This window comes from Cimex lectularius, unplaced genomic scaffold (assembly GCF_000648675.2).
Source record: "Cimex lectularius strain Harlan isolate CLEC.00 unplaced genomic scaffold, Clec_2.1 scaffold8, whole genome shotgun sequence".
Taxonomy (NCBI): Eukaryota; Metazoa; Arthropoda; class Insecta; order Hemiptera; family Cimicidae; genus Cimex; species Cimex lectularius.
Window position 1 is genome coordinate 2775545 of NW_019392656.1, and position 24459 is coordinate 2800003.

A 24459-nucleotide genomic window follows, 5' to 3' on the forward strand; every position below is an offset into this window, starting at 1 on the left:
TTTTTGAAAAAAAAGCTCATTTGTAAGTATGTCGGGTTCGAATGCAGGGCCGCTGGATTCGAACCCGAGACCTTTACCTTACAGTGATGAGCGCCGTGTCAACGCCAAAACCGTTGCGGCCACCTACGCCCCTTTCATATTTGGGTTAATTATACACCGATGCTTTTTAAATTTTGTTATCAACAATTATCGTAATTTGGTCCATCTGTAGATTTGATTTTGAAATAATTCGGTTATTTTCTTTATATGAAGCAATGTATCATGCATATACCTGAAAAACACCCTTTTATTTTAAATAATTTTGATGATTGTTAAGGATTTAATGCATAGAAAACCCGGAAAAAGCAGAACACTTCTTTTAATTATATGAAAATTAATTGTTTTTTTGATGTTATCAAAAAGTTACTAATTAGAACTGCAATTAATATATACATTAAAAAAACTCGTTCTACTATATTTTTTGTTGTTGAGAAAAATACGTTCTTAGATTTACTTTGAAGCTAGGTTTTTGTTCAAGAACTCACAGGGGCTTTTCCTCACCTCAAAGTGAAAAAGGCATCAGGAGCCGGAAACGGCAGCGATGCTTGAAATAATCATGGTGCGGTAATCATTCAACTAAATAAAAGCTAGCTTTACATCAGCCGGTTTAATTGTACCGGCTGTAAAACGCGCCCGTGCACATTTGCACTCGAAAGCCTTTATAAGCCGAAAGCTTAATGAAAGTATTGTATATAAGTGAATCAACCAGTTTTCCCGCCGACAAAGTCGATCTTTTAATCCGATTCGTCCTTGGATTATTTTGTCGTCTTGGCTTACTAATATTTCACGCATAAACTAACGCCAATGAAGATTGTCTCATAAAATTCGAATAAACACGTTATATTGTACTTAGTGTAATTTACAGTTAACCTTTTAATATTTTGTTTTATAATTGTTATTTTTTAGGAATTTGATAAATTATGTATGTTTGTAAAATTCTTGCACAATTCAGACTAATCATATAATTGATAACTTATATTACTAAATATTCTTTCTCTCAATCACTCTCTCTCTCACTCTTTCTCTCTCATTCTGTCTTCCTCTCAATCTTTTCCTCTCACTCTCACTTACTCTGAATTTGTCCACTACGTTGTTAGACTTTGAGGGTCTTTTTTATGAAAAAATTAAAATACAATTTTAACAATTACAATAATAATTGTAATTTTTTTTACTATTATTATTATTTTAATAAAAGGAAAAACTTAAAAATAAAAGGCACTGTAAGGGAACAGAATTTATTCACTCCAATTATTTCTTTTTTTAAACTTATATTTACACTCTTCCTTCTTTTAAATTGAATCTTCAAACTTAAATCTTTACAAAAAATAAAATCAATTCTTCTTGAAACAATATAAAACAACTTAAAATATAATTAAGAAGTATTTAAACTATTGTTAAAAATAAATGAATTCATAATATTTATGTATGCGCAATCCCCAAAGAATAAAATTAAGGAAATATGGAATAGGAAAAGACTCACGATGAATGCTGTTTTCCTGATGTTTTCTCATAAGATGATTCTTCACAAGCCAAGTTGAAGCAGCTACGTTCGAGGTGGTTTGTTCGCAGTCTCCCAATGGAATGCCTCCTGTCCACCGCCTTTTAGCCTTTCTGCACTTTTGTCTCCCACGAGTTCCAAAGTCCATCACCTCCTTCACGTTCACATTAATTTGTTTGTTACAACGTTATTGTTTCGTAGACGCCGGCGGGAGTAAGTATTGGATATCTACCCTCCAAGTCCGGGCGCTACCAGGGATAGTTGCCGGCTGTGACAATAAAAGTTTAATAATTCGTTTGATAATTAAATTTATTAATTCACAATTTNAGAGAAAGAGAGAGAGATAAGTTGACGAACAAAATGTTAAAAATACAAAAAATAAGGAAGTTCGTACGTACAGGTCGAAAACCAGGGAGCGACTGACGGATTTTACGATGTCTTGTTGAAAATGACCTGTTTCTCTCCCCAGCGTCTTAATTTTTACAAATTTTGTGTTTTTATAATTTTTAAAATGATAAATTTAAGATGATAAATGATCAGATGTCTAATTAACTATCAATACATAAAAATGTTTACATTGGCGTAAACAGTTATATTATAATATTCAATTCAAAGATATGCAAATTGCATATCTTGTACATATTTTACATTTTTTCTTTTTTCTCTAATCTCTAATCAGTGAGTTCTTTTTTCCGTATGATTGCTTGATCCTACTTCAGTATAAGAGCTGAAGGAATGGACCTGGCTCTTTAAGAGTATCCGTGCAAATACCATTAAGGGAAATTGATTGGAGGACCCTCGTCGCCTTATTTTCCGTCCCTTAATCATGCTCTTTAAGCTCAATTAAAACGCGTCCCCGCCCTCTCGAGCCGACAAAACCGTCTTAATTAAGAAGGTTCTTCCGGGTCAGGATTTGAGGAGATACGTCCTCTTGGGGCTTACTTAAATGGAATTAATGGAATTTATACTTACATACGTTTGGAAGGGGGAACCTTGTACTATGTTAAACATTCAAACTGATCTAAGAAAAACTTTTAAGTTGTTTTATTTTCATCGTTACAAATATAATTATTTAGTGACCGTGAGATCCGGTCTGGTGTGATGGCTTAAAAACATTTTCTTTATCGTACCTACGTTCCTATCTTTATTGAGATCATCTTCAGGGCCTGGGATTTATAAACATTGTTTAAATTATACAAATAAATTTATACAATGTTGTATATAATTCAATTGATTAATCTTTATGTAAAGTATTGATTGAGATAAAAAAGTCAGTGTCACGAGCGGGATTCGAACCCACGACCTTCGGCTAAATGACTTCGATCTACTCGGACATCAACTTCCCATCTCAACCTAACCTTTCGAATTTTCCCTCCATTTTGTCATTTTTTATCTCAACCTTACGTAAAGATTAATTAATTGAAAGATGTTATTTGGTCAATTGCACCACGAAATGTAATGGATGTACGTAATATCGAAATTTTAGGTTTAATCAGAGTATTTGTAAGTTTGCTTTTTTCTGTGTAGATGTGTCACTGCTGTGGGTCGTGTTGAGATTGTTAGTGAGATATTAATGCTTTTGTTTATATAGTTTTAATTTTGAAGGAGTGAGAAAGAATAGAAATTTCATTTTTCTACGAGTAGTCGGCTTCTTTCAGGTGAAAAGGGCCGACAATGGAAACAAAGTGTAATGGATTGTCGTTCGGGCGTGGTTAGCCTTTGAAGATTATTACAGACGAGATTATTAAGGAAAGGAGAGTTAAATTTTTGAAGATGTAGACTATGTAGAATTGTTTGATGTGTGGAGTGTAATAACTGTTTTTTTTGGTTTTTTTTTAACAAGGGTTCGCAACAGCAGAGGACAACAGGGTTCGGCATTCAGCCAATAAGCATTATAAGCTCGTAGGCAGGGTCTGGAAGATTGTTGTCTCATAAAAACAACCGATTTTGCCGAGTTGTTCCGACGTGTCTTATTCTCATTCTTGAGAAAATACAAGCGGTTTTTCTATTACAGATTCTCTCTGCATCCACATTTATTTTTACCGACTATATTCGTCTTATTTATATTATCCTTGTTTCGAATAGTCTTGTGAATCTTATATGTATAGGTATTAAATTATGTTTATTATTTATTTATTTTTTTTATTTTTACGAGGGTTCGCAACAGCAGAGGTCGTATAAACCCTCAGGGTGCCGGTGTTTTTGAAAAATGCCCATCTGTAAGTATGTCGGGTTCGAATGCAGGGCCGCTGGATTCGAACCCGGGATCTTTACCTTACAGTGATGAGCGCCGTGTCAACGCCTGAACCGTTGCGGCCACCGACGTCCCCTGTTTTTATAATAATTGTACTTGTTTAATTAAACAATAATATTGAAACCACTCACTTAATACACTTTTTCCCGGAATTGTTTATATGTTTAATTTTCTGTTTTAATAATAACAACGGTTTTTTGTGAGGCCTCCCTTCGGATAGTGCTGATTAAAATCTTCGCCAGATTTGTATATTTGACATGATTAATTACTCTGGAGTTTGGTTAAAATTGTTCCTAGCTAAATTTGTCACCATTAATATCCCGCCATGAATTATTGACAGAATTGAAATAATTATTTCAAATTTTATTTAAATTTGTCACACTGTTGAGCGAATATATTTTAATTCCTAAATTTGTAGTCCGAATCTTTTTGTTTTTATTAAATCTGCACGCGCTTTAAAATATTTTCAACTAAACAAAAACGCTCACCTTTGCACAAAGTTCAGTAAAATTTGCAATAAACAATCGTTTTTGAGTAACTCTAAGCCCCTGTTTTACTTGGAACCACTAATCGTTAAGTCCTTTATACTTTGTATATGAATGTTATTGATATTGGTTTTGATTTATAGTATTAGCGTAGCTGCGGCTGAGTTTACACGTCTCTGTTCTGTAATTGATGCTGTGTTTATCTCTGTTGATGTAAACCATTTCTAAAAAGTTACGTTTATGTTTGTTTTGTTCTGTGTTCAATATTTTTGGATAGTTGAAATCAAAATTATGTTGGCGTTCAAAATGGAGGGTGCTGTACGATTTTGTTTGGTTTTATGCAATCATAGCTACGTTGTTTTACTCTCTTATCCAGATATTGGGATGTAATTTAGAACGATACCAATCGATATGAGTAAAGTATCGAGTATTTTCTTTAGATACCGAGTACTTTTGGTATCCAATATTGTAATTCGGTACAGGTACTGTATCGAGTACTTTTTGTATTATCGGCAAAAATATTCAAATAGGTTCAAGTAATATTGAATTGTTATTTTCCGTTCGAAACTTACGTTTCATCAAACTGGGAGTAGACTAGTTACTGTTTGGACCGCCTATAAGCCGCGTGTATCAACAAAGTTAATCGAAATTTCGAATTGGTGGTTGGTAACTCTGCCGATAATTCTAGTAACTCATAATTCTTTCCTGCGTCGCACCTTACACTTTTAATTTGAGTAATTGTTTGTAAATGTTTTTGTCTTCAAGTACCTAAAAGTGTTCGCCATCCTTCTCATAGGTAGATACATAATCGTGTTTCCTCTCAAAAGTAAGGCAGGAGGTTATTTTCCAAGAAAACTGAAACGTCGGCATCTTGTAAAATATGCGGGAATACGTCTAATCTCTTCAAACGTTTGGAAAGAAAAATAGTGTGAATAATTTTATACTTCATGAAGGCTAATTTGGAGTTATCAGAAGATAGAAATGTGTTTAACTTGTGTGAGCGAATGGAATGGATATTTTACTAACATAGAAAAATAAATTTCTATCCTTCCTTCCCCACACCTTCAAACTCTAACATATATAAACAAAAAACATTAATATCTCACTGATATTCAAAAAACGACAAACAACAGTGACACATCTACACAGAAAACCGACTTTGAGGAGTACAAATACTTTGATTAAACCTAAAATTTCTATATTGTGTACATCATTGTATAAATTGATTTGTATATTTAAATAATATTTATAAATCCCAGGCCTTGAAGATGATTTTAATAAAGATCGAAACGTTGCACGATAAAGAAAATTTATTTCTAAACCTACATCACACCGACCTCATCTCACGATCTCCAAATTATCATTAATTAACGGTCACTAAATACTACACGTAACAGATATATTTCACAAGAGTTAATTAAAACAACACATTTATTACCAACCACAAATCAGCTGTGCATAATGTCCCAATTAACTAGAAATCTATAAGTTAATGGTTTTACTAATAATCCATGTTATGAACATTGTTCCCAAGAGAGGGCTTAATTACGAGGAATTATTAACGCAAATTTAGCTTATTTATAAATTAATTAATGCCAAAAATAAGGAATCTTCTTTATGTCAACTAATTATCGTTCTTATAAAAACGGCTTAATTTTCATAATGGTTTTCTCCACTGATATTACAACAAATATTTTTGTTAATTTAACATCTCACAAACGTTAGTTTTTTATTTTGAATGACCTGTTAATAATGTAAAAATGTTATATACGAATGAAACAAGGAAAAAAATTAAAGAAAGAGAGTGGGGGTAGGGTGTGAAAGAAAAGAGGAGCGGTGAAAAACACACAGTTGAAAAAGAGAGAAACAACGAGAAACATGGAGTTTAAGAAAACAGAAATAGGAAGAAGTAAATAATTAAAAAACAGACAAACAGTGAAAATAGGGAAGTACAATGAGAGACAAGGAGTGAAAAAAATAGAAATGTAGAGAACCATGGAGGCAAAAATAAAGCAACAATATAAAGCCTGTAGTTTAAAAAAGAGAGGTGCAATGAGAAACATGAAGAGGGAAAAAAATGGGAGAGATTGAGATAGAAAGAGGAGAGAGAGAAAAGAAAGAAAGCATGAGAAAAAACAGGGAGAGAGAAATAGAGATAGCGAGAAGGGGAGAGAGTGAAAGAAAGTAAGAGAACTGAAAGGGAGAGAGAGAGAGATAAAGTGAGAAAGAGAGCAAGGTGTAGATAGTGCAAGAAGGAGAGAGAGAAATAGAGAAAGGTATGGAGAGAGGGAGAAGGAGAGAATGAAACAAAAAGAGAAAGAAATGAGAGGGAGAGTGAGAAAGATAAAAAGTTGTAAATAATACGAGAAGGAGAGTGAGAAATAGAGAAAGGTATGGAGAGAGGAAGAAGGAGAGAATGAAAGAAAAAGAGAATGAAACGAAAGGGAGAGTGAGAAAGAGAAAAAGTTGTACATAATAGGAGAAGGAGAGATAGATTGAGAGAGATAGAAAGAGAGTTAATGAGTGAGAGAGAGAGAGAGAGAGAGAGATGGGATGTGAGAAAAAGATGAGAATTTGAGGGAAGGAGAGAGAGCGGTGAGAAAGAGAGTGGGTGAGTAAGTGATAGAGAGAGAGAGATGGGATGTGAGAAAAAGATGAGAATTTGAGGGAAGGAGAGAGAGCGGTGAGAAAGAGAGTGGGTGAGTAAGTGATTTGTGTGTCTGTGAGAGAGAGAGAGAGAGAGATGGGATGTGAGAAAAAGATGAGAATTTGAGGGAAGGAGAGAGAGCGGTGAGAAAGAGAGTGGGTGAGTAAGTGATTTGTGTGTCTGTGAGAGAGAGAGAGGGAAAGAGATAGAGAGAGAGTAAGATAGAGTGAGAGAGAGCGAGAAAGAGAGAAAAAATGGAAGCAGTTTAGACATAATTTTTTTGTTCATGTTAACATGATGCCAGATGTCATTCCCTTGCAAGTAAATTTCAAGAGTGGTGAAAAATTTGGAAAATCTTTTCTGACATTTGTTACATAAACGCTTCTTTGTAACCCAATAAGACGAAATTACAGACAAAATAGACGTGTTTCGTACTGACAAGACGTTCATCACTCTACTTTCGAATCTCCAGCAGGTAAAATATTCCTTAGCGGGAGATAATTCAATTAACAATCATACATATGTGGGGTAACGCTGCTTTAAAGAGCACGTTGTTAGAGGACTTGCGAAGTAGAGCGCGGAAAGAAATAACGTTCGCTTTGGGTATTGTTTAAATAAATAAAATAGATGAACAAAGTGATTACTAAAATCGCCTAAACCCCCAACACATACATTGTACGAAACAGATGTAGAAAAGTTTTTGCAACTGATGTAATCAAATTTTCATTACAGACAAAGTTGCCATTCCATTTCTCCTGATTAGGCAAGACTGGAGAGGAGTGGAGTTTTAAACTTGCAAATTAGTTCGCCCTCGTGATAGTATAATTAGTTTAGGTAAATACCTTTTGTGCTTGGAACAATTAAGTTGGAAGACGTTTGAGAGACACTTGTAATGCATACTGTCATTTCTAAAGGATTAGCGTCTTAGCCGAGCCACCTGCAAGATTATCTATCAACGTTCTGAACCGGAGCCGCTGCCTCGGAGACGCCCTGGACTTTTATAACGCTTCCGACGAAGAATTACTGAATTTTGTTGAGCTCCTTGGAATAATTTAACCTACTGCATTTCCATCAGAAATTATGTTAGTAATTTGCCTATTGGTACGGTAATCGTTTCCTACTGCTGATATAAATTATTGACCGTGGTACAGGGTTCATATCTCAGCGGCCCTGAGTTCTAATCCAAAGTACTTCCAAATCTTTGGTTGTCTTGACAGTGCAAAACCCCTTAAAAATAACAATAAAAATGTAAAAATATAATTACGAGACCACCTAGGAGGCCAGGGCCCTCTCCCTGATAGATCAGGGGGGTCACCCACCTTCGTGCCTGAGCGACTCCGAGGTTGGGCTCTAGTCAGGCGCCATCGACTTCTTTGGTCATTTCGGCGCCCTTACGTTCCCTAAAACTAGTCGTTCTCACACTCACTCGTACAATAAATACATACATACTCCTATATACAAACCCAATCACACATGCATATCCTCTGCCTAGAATCCGGGTCGGAGTGTCCTCGATATTCCGCCCCGACCCGGCTTAGCGGAGCAGCGGTGGAGCCTAGAAATAATATGCTGCACCGCCGCCCAGCAATTCTAACATAAACTAAATCTAAACTTTAACCTAAGAAATAAATACCCCACTATATACAACCCAATATCTCTTAAAAACCTAAAAAGTTTTTCCTTAAACTCGCTGCCATGCTCGAGCTTTCTCCTACAATCCGGCGGTATTCCATTTCGGTCCCTATACGGGGCCAAGCTGCGATACCGGGAGTCTGTCTTCTTGACATGCTGGGCATCTAGGGGTCTTGGCATGGGGGCCTACCAAAAGGTACCCATGAGTCGCACGTGTGTGACCGATTTTTTTTTTTTTTTTTTTTGAACATTCAGCAAGAGTACGAACCTATGAAATATCAAATTCCATTTTTTAGCATGACTAGAAATTCATAAAGCAATAAATAAATAACAAGTAACGCGGGCAATAAAGATTGATCGACACAATAAGTACTAAGAATAAAAAATTTCGGTGCGAAAACAACAACAACAAAGGATAACAACAACATGAATAAATAAAGGTGCAAACCTACCAAATAACAAATTACATTTTGGCAAAACTAACAATTTGAAGGCACAAACTAATAAATAAATAACAATTAACAGATGCAATATTTAACTATCAACTAACTACTATAAATACTGCAGAATAAATACAGATCAAACGCTCGGGAAGCTAGTGGCCGTCCTACGAGGGGGGATCTCCGCCGGCCGCAGAAAGCCATTCCCGGGGAGGCTCTCGTCCTCAGTTTTACATAATTTAAAAGGCTACTGTTCTTCATAAAGCGGGTGTTTCAGGAGGATGTGGATAAAAACCATTTACAAAATATGACGCATTGTCCTATGGAAAAGTCCACATCCCCCCCACATCCCGGGGACTAAATGCCCAGTGCGTTTAGAGAGCCCGACCCGAAGACAGCCCCGCATTCGGGCTGAAACCCAAGGGGATTGAACCGACCTCTACCTTAACGATTTCTCGTTTACACGTTGATGCCACTATTTTGTAAGAAGGAATATATGACCTGGTATACGTCCACTGTGTTAAGAGCAAGTAGGCTCCCCCAGCTGACCGGTTTGTTGATTTCTTTTATGTTGTACAGATTTTCAAAGAAGTCTATTCTGTTAGACTCGTACTCTGGACACTCTAAAATCAAATGCTTGATAGTTTCTGGTTGATCACAGGTGGCACAGTTTGGGGATGCTCTGCGATTTATTTTGTGCAAATAAGCCCTGCAAATGTAGTGGTTGGTACCTATCCGAGACATTGAAGAATAAAATTTTTTGCATCCGAATTTGGATGTTGCAAACCATGGGATGGAGCGCAATTCTGGGTGTAGCGATTTGTAAAAGTTTCCCGCTGTTCCGCTGTTGTACCAGTTACGCCACTCCACTAACCAGTGTTTGTTTAAGGTACGTTTCGCATCTCTCTTTGGCAGTTTTATGTCCGGCTGTTGTCGCTCGTTTGGCTAACTGATCTACTATGTCATTACCCTTTATGCCACATAAAGCTGTTTGTATGTGGCGATGCCGTAAGGTACAAACGATATTGACTATGCATGTCACTAAACAGTCGCACTTTGAGTTGGGGTGGAAACGTTCTAATTGCTTGATTGAGCTCAGGCTGTCTGATACAATAGCGAAGCGTGTGCCCTTAAGTGTCGCAATGTACTCCAGAGCGCAGACAAGAGCGTACATTTCGGCAGTGAAAATGGATGCCTGACTGGGAAGGGAAAACATTTTTTCCACCTTGGATGAGGGGTCATATATAGTTGGGTTCGTGTAGTATTTTAAACATAAAATTGAGTAAAATGTTTTTTTTCGTGAAGAGACACGACTTTCAAATAGCAGAGCAACATACTGAAAATGGTTTCTTACGGAGAAAAAAAAGCGAGTCAAGTTTGAACGGAAACGATACTATAACAAATACTGAGGATTTAATGAATTTTAGAATCTTTCTAAAAAATAATTCTTAATCACTCAGTTTTTTGTTGTCAACGATACGCATTTTGACAATTAAACGCTCATCAGGTTGTAGTAGTTACAAACACCCCTCTCGACATGAGTTAGCGACCATGAGTTTGTTTGCACTCTGATCTTTACTTTTTCTGTTTAGCTGTCTGTGAGGTCTTAAAGAGTTTTTTAAAACTTAACTCTTTGTTTACTGATTATTTGGAGATCGTGAGATGCGGTCTGGTGTGATGTAGGTTTCACAAAAACATTTTCTTTACGGTTCCGACGTTTCGAGCTTTATTGAGATCATCTTCAGGGCCTGTGATTTATAAACATTGTTTAAATTATACAAATGCATGTAGGATGTGAAAAAGTGAATGTATTCACTGCTAAAAATTTTAGACTAAATCAAGTATTTGTACTCACTCAACTTTTTGTTTACTCTCACGATTTATAGTGATTTTCTTGTTTAAGAGGTCTGATGCTACCTTTTTTCTTTATATATATGCTTTTTTAAATACTTTGTTGTTTCTGAAGTCTATTGTTTCATTTTTTTAACGCATAAATTTTTATTAAGCTGGTTTTTATGCCACTTAATTTTGAACATGCGAAAAATTAGAATTACAACAAAACTAAATATCCTATTTAAAATTGTAAGAAAATAATTTTAAACTAATGATTAACTTGTATGTCAAATATTATTTAGGTACATATTTAAAATATCAAATAAATCAAAATCCATTACAGTCTTAATGCATTTATCTCAATGTTTAAATTTTCATTTTTTAATTTTAAATTTCTCAAACCAATATAATTTCCTCCCTTTGTTCAAACTGTGTAACACTGTCGTATTTAAATTTAAATTAAAGTTTTATTTCATTTAGATGATCCTTAAATTCAGAAAATTTGTTCGATTTAGGCAAGTGTTCTTCAACTCTCGTTTTAATTTCTCTGCCGTTTTGTTCTTTATATTTAATTTTGCTATTATTACAATTCAGTTCGTAAACCCTGCTTTTTGACAAGTTGTCAACTTTGTCTTTAAGTTTTTAGAGGATGGTTCTATGCGACACTATTACTTTTTATCAAAATTGTTGGCACTTGTAATATTCAATTATCAAAAAATAAGAAAACCAATGGATGAAAAAAATTATTTTAATTTCTAAAATTTAATACAAAAATATAAGACAAAATTCTGATTCAAGCCAAAGATACTCCAGTCAATGCTTGCTCACAAATAGCTGAAACCAAAAAAATATTATTTAAATAAATAAATAAATAAAAGTATATAAAAAAAGAAACAGTGTAAAAGGTGCTTACGGGTTTATTCCTGCCTTGACTGCTGAAGCGTACCATTTGGTCCGCTCCACGACATCTCCATAGTCTTCCAGTGCTTTATGCACTGCAGGCAAACCACCATTCTTGTATATAAAAGGGCCAGCAGCATAAAAAACATTTTCTAATTGTTTATTGCCAAGAATCGCCTGTATTTCTCTGTTCGGCACTTCCATAAAGTCTCCTATAAGTTGGCATTTAACTCCTCTGCAGTTACTTTTGATTTTGTCCAACTTGATCTTTTTCAGTTCTTCCAATGAAAATTTATTACCTTGCTCATCATAAATCACACCTTCTTCTATCTCCTCTTCATCATCTCTCCAGTATTTCCTGCTGATAAACCAACTCGCTGCACCAACTAATGCTGCAGCTGCAGCGACGATTATACCAGTTTTACCACTTATTGAAAACATTATTTGACAATATCAAAAATATTTCAAATAACACCGACAATCATCACCATAGAAACGACAAGTAAAAATACGAATTAAAAGTAATTTATTAACGTTTGGTTTTCCCACAACATGCCTCGATATGTATTTTCACCCATTATTTTTACTTTGCTTTATGTTTTTTAGGTTGATGTTTTATTTTTTTTATAACAACGTTTTATCTAATAAACTTTACAATTTTTACTTCATGATTTCGTTTTCATGTAGGTTTTTTCCAATTACAATTTTTATTTTATTTCATTCCTTTGAAATGTGACGTTTTCTGTACCTGTAGGCCTTTTCCTGCACAGTTGCGATTTTAACTTATTCTTTTGTATTTGATGTTTTATGTTGCTTTTTTTGTTAGACTTCTAGTCTTTTTTTTTACATATATATTTTCATACTTTGTTCATGTTTATTCTATTTTCAGTTTTGTGAAGTGTGTTGCTTTTTATTCGCTTTTTACTGACTTTCGATTTTATATTTTTTAATAAGAATCTTTAATATTTATCCACGAGTTTGTTTGCATTTTGATCTTTACTTTTTTCTGTTTTGCTGTTTGTGAAGGCTTAAAGAGTTTTTTAAAACTTAACACTTTTTTTACTCTCCAGATTTATACTGTATTTTCTTTTTTGATAGGTCTGATGGTAGATTTTTTCTTGTTATACATACTTTTTTAAATACTTTGTTATGTTTCTTAAGTCTCTTGATTCATTTTTTATAGCATAAAGTTTTGCTAATGTCACTCATTTTGAACGTGCGAAAAATGTTAATTACAACACAACTGAATATTATCCTGTTAAATACTGTAAGAAAATAATTTTAAATTAGTGATTAATTTGTATGTCAAATATTATTTAGGTACATTTAAAACAGGAGGTAAATTCATTTATTTACTATTTTTAATTTATAATTTCTCAAACCAATCTAGTTCCCTCCCTTTGTTAAAACAGTGTAATACTGTCGTATTTAAATTTAAATTCAAATTATGGTTTTTTTTCACTTAGATGGTCCTTAAATTCAGAAGATTTGTTCGATTTAGGCAAGTGTTGTTTAACTCTTGTTTTAATATCTACACTGCTTTGTCCTATATATTTAATATCGCAATCATTACTATTAAGTCGGTAAAATTCGCTTTTTGACAAGTAGTCAACTTTGTCGTTTTGAGAAGATGTTTCTAAGTGTACATGACCTCTAAAACCTTCTCATTTATGAATTTTACCTTTTTTCTCATAGTTCCTCAATGTATAGCAAGCATGATGATGATGATTCATGTTTGGTGGGGTGGTTCAATCCGTTGTCGCTTCTTTTAAAGTTAATTTTTTTATTCCTTTTATTAGCTATCAATAAATATATATAAAGTGGAAGGTTTATGGGCCGACAAACAGCTGAGGTCATCGCCGCCCCTCCGCGTCTATTCCTTCTCTTTCCCGTCTTTCTCGCGTATTTTGTATTGAACTGCAGCCATTTGAGCATCTCGATCTGGTTACTGATTCTCTGCTTTTACTTGTATATTACGTCGTTATTTTAAAATGCTAGCCTCTTGTTAGTACCTCAGGTTGTCAATTTAAGAATAGATACACAACATACAATACATAACATATAGATCGCCACGAACATAGAAGTCTGGTCATATTCACTCCCCCAGAGTACTCGATATTCCTCGGGGCCGGGCCGAACCTACTCCATTCGCGCTAATAACTTACTTTTGCTCCCCAGACATCACACACTCACCCCAGAGTACTCGATATTCCTCGGGGCGGGGTAAATAACCCCTTCCTTTCATGCTTAAATTACATTCATTCCAACAGAGTAAAATATAAACAACATACAATACTAACATAAAAGTCTGGTCATATTCACTCCCCCAAAGTACTCGATATTCCTCGGGGCGGGGCCGAACCCACTCCATTCGCGCTAATAACTTACTTTTACTCCCCAGACATCACACACTCACCCCAGAGTACTCATTCCTCGGGGCGGGATAAATAACCACTTCCTTTCACGATAATAAATTACATTCATCCTAATATATTAACATAAACACTACACAAACACTTCAGACACAACACAAGCATAGCACAAACACAGATAAACTATATACATTTGAAAATCCCTATAGCCCTGAGGTACCGGTACAGCGATTTGTGCAGACCACGCACAGGTCCGATGATATTCCAAAATATTGTCTATAAACGTAGAGCCTTCTACAATTGAAAAGGTGCTCGACTGTTACTCTATCCTTGCATAATGTTTTTGTTTTTTTCGATTTCATGTGTAAATTAAATATATGGGGCGTGGGTGAAAGCTATTAAATATATCTAATGTAATTTGAATTTGATCTGTGGGAACTGCTGTCAATATATCATCTACGTATTTAGTGAGGAAGGGTAATGTGAAACGTCCGTGTCACGACTCACGGCAATCACGTGTGTTTCATTTTTCATCTCGACTTATCGTTCGAATAAGAGTTACGGAACAATGTTTAACACACATCTGAAAAAAGTAAAAATTAATAATAAATAAATAGAATCAAATAAAGAGTGAAAAAGGTAGAGATGCTGCTGCCAGACAGGATCGGACGCCTTGGATACGTGTAGAAAGACTCCCCGGTAATACTGCTTCGTCATTAGGGATGTTGCGATGACCTTTTTTTCGATTTATCCAAATTGAAGCCTCGGTTTAGTCGAGAATTGCGAAATGCGGTCGCTTTCCTGCTAGAAGGTGCCCGTGCGTAAATCTTGTGTGACCTATGCATAGTCTTGTCAGTATGACCTTTTCCCGTTTTGACCAATTTCCCGTGAACCAGGGACCGACGTCCTTTCTTAACCTGCCACAGTTTGGCAGGGTTATTCCTATTTTTCCAAGCCCAGCGGTTTTTCCATTCTCTTTTATCGTATTTGACATTAATAACCTGAGATCCGCTGGGCGTATTGGTTGAGAAGCTTCGTGAGGTCCTCTGGTTGCTTCTTTGGCCGCCCTGTCTGCAGATAAATAATTCACGATATTCGTTGTTTTTAGCCAAAGGCCATTTGTAATTCTTTTGTATAATTAGCAGGTGTTAATGGGAGTTAGAACATATGATCTATGAGCCCAATGAATCAAGCAGCTTTTTGGGTCCATGGGTGAGAAGAATCTGTTGGTATCATGGTGTCTGTAGTTTGGGATTTTCTATATATTTCAATTAGGTTATTTATTATGTAGTTTTAAGTCTAAAAAGAGTAAACATCTTTATTTATTTCCAATGTAAAAGTTATACTAAGATGTTAAGAATTAATTAATTGGACGAATGAATCCTGTTAGATCTTCTAGCGTTCCCTACCTCGATCCACTCGGACACCAACCGCACCTTTTGAATTTTCCCTCCTGCGGTTGAGATGGGAAGTTGGTGTCCGAGTGGATCGAGGTCACGATAGCTCAAGTGGTAGAGCAGCAACATATCAAGCCAAAGATCGTGGGTTCGAATCCCGCTCGTGCCATTGACTTTTTTATCTCAACTAAAAACCTTAATTAATTTAATATATTAATTGGTCAATCGGACCACGAAATTAGTGAATTTAATAATTTTTTATTTGATTTAAATAAAACAAAATTTCAAAGTGATCCGTTAATGTTTCGGCATGAAGTGGGGATAATAGAGACTCCATTGGTAACCCTTTCATTTCATAAAATTTATTGCATTTACAAAAATTAGATAATAGCCTTATATTTAAGAAGTCTATAACATCATTTTTATCATTATCATTAGTAAGTCCATAAGTTTTGTTTAGTACATTCTTTTACGAGGTTATTTATAAATAAATTAGTAACATCAAATAACACTAGAAACATAGATGTTAGGTATATTTATGTTCTTTAACTGTTCTATCAATTTTTAAAACTTGTTAATACTGAATATTGGTAAGAAATTAGTGGTTGATACGTACATTCGGTATTAACAATTGTTTAGAATTTAGGTTCAACCTTATGATGAGTTTTTCAATTAATCATTATTTTTATGTAAGGTCTTGGTTTAGATGGAAAAGTTAGTGTCGCGAGCTGGATTCGAACCTACGACTTTCGGCTCAACACGCCGCTGCTCACGATTGCTTAAGTGGTTAGTGCAGGGGCGTGTTGAGCCATAGGTCGTGGGTTCGAATCCAACTCGTTACACTAAATTTTTCACCTCAACCAAGACTTTACATCAAAAGAATAATTAATTTAAATAATTAATATGGTCAATTAGACGAATAAACGTAAATGAATTAACTTGTGATGAGCGTTTAATGCTCGAAATCCGGAGCATTGAAAACAATAAACTGTGAGTAAGAACTATCTTTCAAAGCAGTTGAAGAACATACTCAACCCGACTTTTATAATTTTTTATGAATTTTGGAAGGTTCATTTGTAAGAAATCTCAAATTAACGTTGCTGTTCGGTATGTTTCAGATGACGATAGAGCTGAGGTGAAGGGGGTCCTGACGGATGACGGTATTTTCGACGGTTCCATACACACGGCATCTGAAACCTACTACGTGGAACCTGTGAGTAGGTATTTGGAACCGGGTCAGAGCGGTCCCGGGTACAAAAGCGTCGTGTACCGTCACCGCGACGTCGTCCAGCCGAAATCGAGCACATGCGCCTCGGCCGCTTTGGCCCAGAGGATGCGGCGGAGTGCCGACGAAGGGCCGCAGACGGGCGGCGTCTTCTACTTCGACAGCGAGGCTTACGAGATCAGGAGAGCCAACAGGACTGACATCATCGTGAAGAGGACCCGACAGCCCGAGGGAAAACCGCAGCCGAAAGTGCTCCTCGGGACCGGGCACGAGGACAACCTCCTTTTTGACGATGACTTCAGGGCCCATGTGCACAAAAGGGCGGCGGTCGACCCTAAAAAGACAACCTGCATGCTCTACCTCCAAGCTGACCACCTCTTCTTCCAAAAATACGGCACTGAAGAAGCATGCATCGAAGTGATGACACGCCACGTCCAGAGGGTCAATTCTATCTACAAAACAACAGGTAAACCATACATTGTATTTTTTCATTTAGGACCCAAAACAAAAAGTATTTCTCTGACATAACCGTACTCCCTTGTAATATTTTACTTTTATACTTTCTTAGCTTTCGCTAAACTTTATAATTGTAACAAAGTTATAAAGGTTCTCATGGAAAACCACTTCCTTTTGCGCATAAAACAACATATGTAATTCAAAGGCCGTTAAAAGTTAGATGGCAAACTATAAAATCGAACAGAATAAAGCATAAAAATTTAATATTTCTGACGCTTCACTCTCATAAAATCAATAAGTGAGCACCAGCGGTCATTTATCATAAAGCGTAAATGCAAAATATACGACAGTATAACTTATTAATTTTACAAATTCCCCTTGTTTCATTTATTCAAGGATTTTAAAAATAGCCGTATTCCAGCAACAGCAATTCAAGGAAACAATTTTAAATAATGTTATTTACTTTAAATTCACTAATTTCGTGGTCCGCTTGATCAATTAATATATTACAATTAATTAAGGTTTTTAGTTGAGAAAAAAAGTCAATGGCACCAGCAGGATTCGAACCCACGATCTTCGGCTAGATACGTCGCTGCTCTACCACTTGAGCTATCGTGACCTAGCTCCACTAAGAATCCATTCAGAATTCATTTGTCGTCGAGAATCCACTCCGATTACACGACATTTGAAAAATGGTAAAAAGGAGGGAAAATTCAAAAGGCGGGGTTGAGATGGGAAGTTAGTGTCCGAGTGGTCGAGGTCACGATAGCTCAAGTGGTAGAGCAGCGGCGTATCTAGCCGAAGATCGTGGGTTCGAATCCCGCTCGTGCCATTGACTTTTTTATCTCAATTAAAAACCTTAATTAATTGTTATTTACTTTATTATACCCATAGCATATGGAAGAATTCAAAGATAAAGAAAAAAATTAGCTGATGTTGATATTCTGGCACGCTCTTCGTGCTTCCAGAGGGGAAAGTGTATACATTAATGTTATATTTTTCATATTTGCTTAGTGGTCATAATTAACCATGTTAAGTATTCCAAGTAATTATTTTTTTAATCTAAGGTTTTTGGTTAAGATCAAAAATTAGGGTCAGCTTGATTCGAACCCACAATCATCGGCTAGCCGAATTCGAATCCCGCTCGTGACACTAACTGTTCATCTCAACCAAAAACCTTAGAATAAAAAAAAAAATTAATTGGAGTTACATTTTTTAACGAATTGCTGTTTATGCATTAGTACCTTATATGGATTACATAACCGTAAAATTACAAAAATGTGATCTACTCTTGGCTACATTTGCGGTTTTGGGTTGTAATCTTGGCTGTTTTTTAAATTTTTCTTTGAGTATTATTTTTTAAAATTAGAGTAGTCTGAGATTTTTTTTAAATTATATTCTTATATCAGAGATCTTCCACTGGGCGTCCCTTTTGTGGCCTAGTGCATTGCCCTAAATAGTTCTGCAGACTTGTGAGAGAGAGGAAGATATAGACAAAGTGAATGAGAGGTAGACAGTCCAAAAAATAGAGAACATCATGTTAAGTCTCAAATCAAAATATTTCGTGTATAAGAAAGATGGAGAGAGGGAGGGAGAAAGAGAGAGAGAGATCCAGACAGACAGACAAACTAACAAAGATTGAGCGGAGTGAGAGAGAGAAACAGTGAGATTGTGTTACAATAAAAAACCATTGATATGTAAAGATCAGAGAGATAAATGTAGAAGAAAAAGAATGAGATAGAGAGAGAGTGAGAGAGGGCGGGAGAGAGAGAGAGAGAGATTCAGACAGACAGACAAACTAACAAAGATTGAGAGAAGTGAGAGAGAGAATGTGAGAGATTGTGTTTCAATAAAAAAACTATTGAAATGTAAAGACCAGAGAGATAAATTTAGAAGAAATAGAATTAGCGAGAGAGAGAGAGAGAGAGAGAGAGAGAGAGAGAGAGAGAGTCAACCGCCTAGATCATGTCTAAAAACGCTACCAGACAATACTTTTTTCTTTTCCCAAACGAATATATGGCATCTAAAATTTTAAGCCCTGTTGTACATCATATTTCCACTTATTATCAACATTTACCATTTTTATTGGAAATCCTAGACCGACACTTCCTAAACCGTACATGTCTACATTGATTCCTAGTAAATTACACTCGACCGTATCCACGGCATACAACATACAACAGTGTCATCGCGATGTAGACGTCATCTGTTACTTTTTCCATGTAGGGTAGTACAGTTCCGTGGCAATTCTCAACGTGACTACTTCGATCTGTGTCTGACAACACAGCTCGCAGCTTAAGAATCATTTAATCTCGGTACATAAAATATGTTTATTCTGCTTTATGTTTGGACTAGGAAAAAGTACTGATATAGATAACATAGCAGTGGCACACGTCGACATTTCATATATACACATCAGACATCCCTACACATCCTGACACTATTCATTACTGGGTTTCTCCCTTCCCTCATACCGTCAAATTCTCACTGAAGATGACGCAAACACGTGTGAGTAGTTGAACAGACCCTCCTTCGAACCCAATAAGTAGCCCAATACCGGCTCGCATGAGTCACCGACTATCAGACCAACACCCAGCATCAGTTCATCAATTTTCCCTGAAACTAACATCTACGTCTCAATTGAATTGAATAATGGCTCATAAAAGGAATTAAACTGAAAAAGGAAAAATCAATAAATATGACTTTCACCTTCCTCCGACAAACCTGCCCTCTCATCTACCTCAAAAACATGGTACTAATATGCAACTTAAGAAACAAAAACTGATGATGTTTGGCACTTACAGGTCTCATAGAAAAAGGTAAAATATATCAAACCATAAAGCTCGCGAACTTTCAGGTCCTGCCAAGTATTACAATAAACAAATTCAAACATCACAATCACAAAACACTTATGTATCCGATAAAAGCACCCACAATGACGATAATACTCCTTTCCTAGGTGACAAAATTGTATCCTGGTTCTGCAAATCAAATAGTCAATTTTAACCCATCCTACCGACATCTCTCATCTCTCTGAATACCTTTAAAACCCAAAAAGATCCAAGATTAATTGTAAAAAATATGAAAGTTAATTGTAAGTACAGTAATCCCTTAACAGTCCGATTTATTCGCGGGAAAAAACCAGATGCGTAAACAATTTTATTTTCGTATCGAAAATAATTCGTTAAAAAAATGGATTGGAGGATCAAATTGATTCTCAGAAAACTTTTGCCTGCTTTCAACACACTTTTCCTTCTTTCTTCTCAGTTTGTTTTATTCTCTCGTCGAAGTTGGTGTCGCAAAATGCCTCCTCCACCAAAACGGCAAAAAAGCCGTCCTGACCGTTGCTGAAAGAATTAAAATTTTGGACATGTTACATTTTTATGCAGGCCAAAGCTTTTCTACAAAACAGCTCAGGAAATTTTAACTTTGAGGTATTAATTTATTTAAAAAACAATGGATTTCGACCGATCTTTAAATGGAAGTTTTAATTTTAAAAGGATGTCGAGGTCGCTTCAATCTTTATGTGGAATACTTAAGTAAATTAATTATTCGGCGAAACAGCGAACTTTCCTTGCATATCAAAAAATACAAACAATGAAAACAATTAAAACGTTCAAACATGTTTTCTATTACGTTTATTTTATATAAACTTTTTTTTAGTTCTAAATTGTATCTCAATTTTTGGCTTCATGGAACGTAACCCTCCTTATAACATAGGAAAATATTAAATTCACTATTTTCGTGGTCCGCTTGGCCAATTGATACTTTACAATTAATTAAGGTTTTCATCTCAACTAAAAACCTTAATTAATTGTATAGGAAAATATACTCAACGTTCACGGATTTAACATTCACGGCAGTTTTCTGGAACTAAACACCCGCGAATGTTAAGGTATGACTGTTCAATATTATGTGTTAATTACTTCATTCAATTAATTAATCGTTTTATGTATGATTTTTGGTTGAAATGAAAAAATTAGTGCCAGGAGCGGGATTCGAACCCACGACCTTGCTCTACCACATCAGCCACTTGTCCTGATAGCTCAAGTGGTAGAGCAGCGGTCGTGGGTTCGAATCCCGCTCGTGACACGAACTTTTTCATTTCAACCAAAAAACTTACATAAAAATATTAATTAATTATTTGGAATGTCACCAATTTTAAGAAACCTCAAATGTACGTTTTATGTTAGGTAATGCAGTGTCCATCCTTAGTAGGATTTTGGATATTTTCACGAAAATGTGCGATCGATTTGAATAATGGAGAGTTTGATTTCTTCGGAATTATTTCTTGTTAATATCGCCGAGTTCGATGTCCTTGGGAGTTGATGATTGTTCCGGGCCGATTATTCCTGGGGGGAGGGATTCTCCGGGAAAATCAAAACAGGCCTGAAATAATCGTTCTTCTGCAAATATTTCCCGAGTGCGACTCGGACAATTTGACGGAGATTGCAGCCCGCCATGAGCCCCGGGGGGTAAGTGAATCCCTTTGATAGGAGGACGCCCGGAATTACATTAACGGCTCGGTTTAATGCTCCGGCTTAAAATCCCATCAGGCGCGTCTTCTTTTATCAGGAAGCGGCTAAGCCCCGGGCCCCATTTACTGTTAAAACACTGATTATATTTCCCCGGGAGCCAATAGATTCTACCCCGAGTTAAATAACTCTCACCCTTTACGGTTTTACAACTGATTCTAATGCAATTTGTCTAAAAGGTTGTCAGGATTATTCGAATTAGTCGCTCGAGAAATTGCATTAAAACGAAGTGACAATTCCGATAAAGGAATAAAAAAACCTTTAAACGTGGTTTATGACTGTCCTGTTAAAAGCGTTCAACGTTCAGCGTCATTGAATAACCAGAAACGACTGACAGAAATCAAATCAACAAACGATCAAACACGAAACTGAACAAATCGTACAATTACATTAAGTAACAAATAAACAACTCAACTTTAATTTTATAATTATGATCCAACTCCAATCTACAATCTCAAATTCCTCATTAACAACATACGCAAAAAACACGACTTTTGAAAAGAAACGAATAACAACAAAATTTTTTGAATATACAATTAAAAAATGTTTGTTACAAAGGAAAACAAGTGAGAGATAGAAAGTGAGAAAAGGAGAGAGAGAGAGAGTGTGAGTGAGAGAGGGTGGGAGGGACATAGTGACTGTGAGAGAAAGAGAAGAAAAATTGGGAACCTACAGAAACAGACAACATACAATAGAGGACTTTTTACAATATATACATTTTTCTTACAATAGATACAATTAGAGGAAAATTGTTTTAAAAAAATGTTAGAAAATAAAACAAATGAGAGAGAGAAAAGGGGGGGAGGGAGAAAAAGAGTGAGTGAAAGAGGGCGGTAGAGACATAGTGACTGTGAGAGAAAGAGAAGAAAAATTGGAAAACCTACAGAAATAGATGGCATACAATTTGAGGATTTTTGTTAGAAAATAAAACAAGTGAGACAGGGAAAGAAAGGGAGAGAGAGAGGGAGAGAGAGAGATAGTGATTGTGAGACAAAGAAAAAAGAGAGTGTCAGAAAAAGAATGAGATCTTTATTATATATAAAGATAGATAAATAGAGAGATAGGGAGATAGAGGGAGGGAGAGAGAGAGACATAGTGATTGTGAGACAAAGAAAAAGAGAGTACCAGAAAAAGAATGAGATAGATAGATAAATGGAGATAGAGAGTGTGGGAGAAAGAGAGGAAGGAGAAACAGAAAGAGGAATAAAGAGAGAGAAATAATAAGTAGAGAGAGAGAAAGAGAGAGAGAGAGAGAGGCAGGATTATAGGAAAAAGAAAAAAAGACACATTACAGCCAGAATTAGTGAAAGTGGAAAGAAAAAAGAAATAAAATAGTGAGGGAGAAAGAAACACAGTGAACACAAGGAAAGACAGTAAATGGAAGAGAGAGAGAGAAAGAATGATAAAGAGCAAGTTACACAGAGAGAAACATAGAAAACATACAGAAAAGACAGAGTGAGAATCAAATGAGAAACCCCTGGAGATACGAAAAATCGTCCGTACGAAACAAAACACTAGAAATAGATGAGAGAGAGACAAAGAAGAAAAATTGGAAAGGGGTTAGAGATAGATGACGTACAATAAGAAAAGAAAACAAGTGACAGAGGGGAAAGGAGAATTAGATTGAAATGAAATGTTTTATTTATAATACTCGCAGATGTAGGTCATATTGATCATTCTTACAATCAACGAGTTCGGTTTTGCAAAAATAAATAAATACACAACAAAAAACAAAACGATTATGAAACATACATATTTGTACCTTTAATTCAGTTTTATTAAATTTAACATGTAGTGTGTAATATACATTATATGTGGCCTAACTTTATTGTGTTAGTACAATGCAAGATTTCAAATTACAATAACTACAATTTAAAAAATATGAATAATATATAATTATATAATAACTATTTAACAAGTGAATTAGTGAATGTATATATCAAGGAGTATTTGGTAGATACAAAAAAATTAAATTCAAAACAAACACAAAAATAACAGATATTAAACAAACATTTTTGTAAATGTAATGTAAAATTTATATGTACACTTCATATAAAACTTATATGTAGATAGGCAGGTATAGGAAATGGTTATACATATTTTTAAATTATTATTTATTTTAATTTATTTTTGAATGATTTTTCGGTTGTTTTTTTTTTCTGTACATCTTTCAATTTACAGATGCCTAATGTGTTATATTTGTCATAAATTTTATCATCATAGTTTAAATTTTGTATAAATCTCATGCACATATTAATACACCTTTCAAGATTTTTGGTAATTTATAACTCAAGTCTCTCATAACTATATTGCTGTAAAGTATATGAGGCATAATTACTGAAAAATGTGTGGTGTTTAGTAACCGTTAGTTAATGATTATTTGAAGATCGTGAGATGCGGTCTGGTGTGACGTATGTTTCAGAAAAACATTTTCTTTATCGTGCCAACGTTTCGATCTTTATTGAGATCATCTTCAGATCTCAAAGTGTTTGTTTTCCGTGTTCCTACTTCTGTGTCGTGTTGAGAGTGGCGCTTTGAGCCCTGAAGATGACATCAATAAAGTTCGAAACGTTCGAACGATAAAGAAAATATTTTTCTAAAACCTACGTCACACGACACCACATCTCATGATCTCCAAATAATCATTAATGAAAAAATATATCCTCTTTTTTTAAGAGACTTATAATACAGCAACTTGTTGCATCTATATATAGAGTACGCATTTTTTTAATAATTTAATTTACTT

The 24459-nt window shown here is 35.3% G+C and overlaps 2 protein-coding genes and 1 long non-coding RNA gene across 6 annotated transcripts in view; 1 reads left to right on the forward strand and 2 right to left on the reverse strand.

Annotated features, from left to right (window-relative positions):
* The window catches only part of LOC106669690, a 39058-nt gene extending 37007 nt beyond the window's left edge, over positions 1-2051 (reverse strand). The window contains exons 1-3 of one of the 2 annotated variants that reach the window (XR_002909821.1): positions 1936-2051; positions 1520-1805; positions 138-271 (exon numbers count right to left, since the gene is read on the reverse strand). This is a non-coding gene — a long non-coding RNA (uncharacterized LOC106669690). Of the gene's footprint in view, positions 1-137; positions 272-1519; positions 1806-1935 lie in introns of those variants that run through there. The other variant, XR_001340972.1, reaches the window with a different exon arrangement.
* LOC106669688 (disintegrin and metalloproteinase domain-containing protein 10) overlaps positions 1-24459 on the forward strand; it is a 479736-nt gene that overhangs the window by 416508 nt on the left and 38769 nt on the right. For all 3 annotated transcript variants that reach the window (XM_024224684.1, XM_014399328.2, XM_024224683.1), the window contains one exon: positions 16616-17188. In XM_024224684.1, coding sequence (XP_024080452.1) covers positions 16616-17188 — 573 coding nt within the window. The remainder of the gene's footprint in view (positions 1-16615; positions 17189-24459) is intronic.
* LOC106669689 lies at positions 11607-12296 on the reverse strand. Its single transcript, XM_014399330.2, has 2 exons — positions 11742-12296; positions 11607-11662 (listed from the first exon to the last, which is right to left on the reverse strand). The coding sequence occupies exons 1-2, from the start codon at positions 12167-12169 to the stop codon at positions 11653-11655; spliced, it is 438 nt and encodes a 145-aa protein (XP_014254816.1). The 5' UTR covers positions 12170-12296; the 3' UTR covers positions 11607-11652.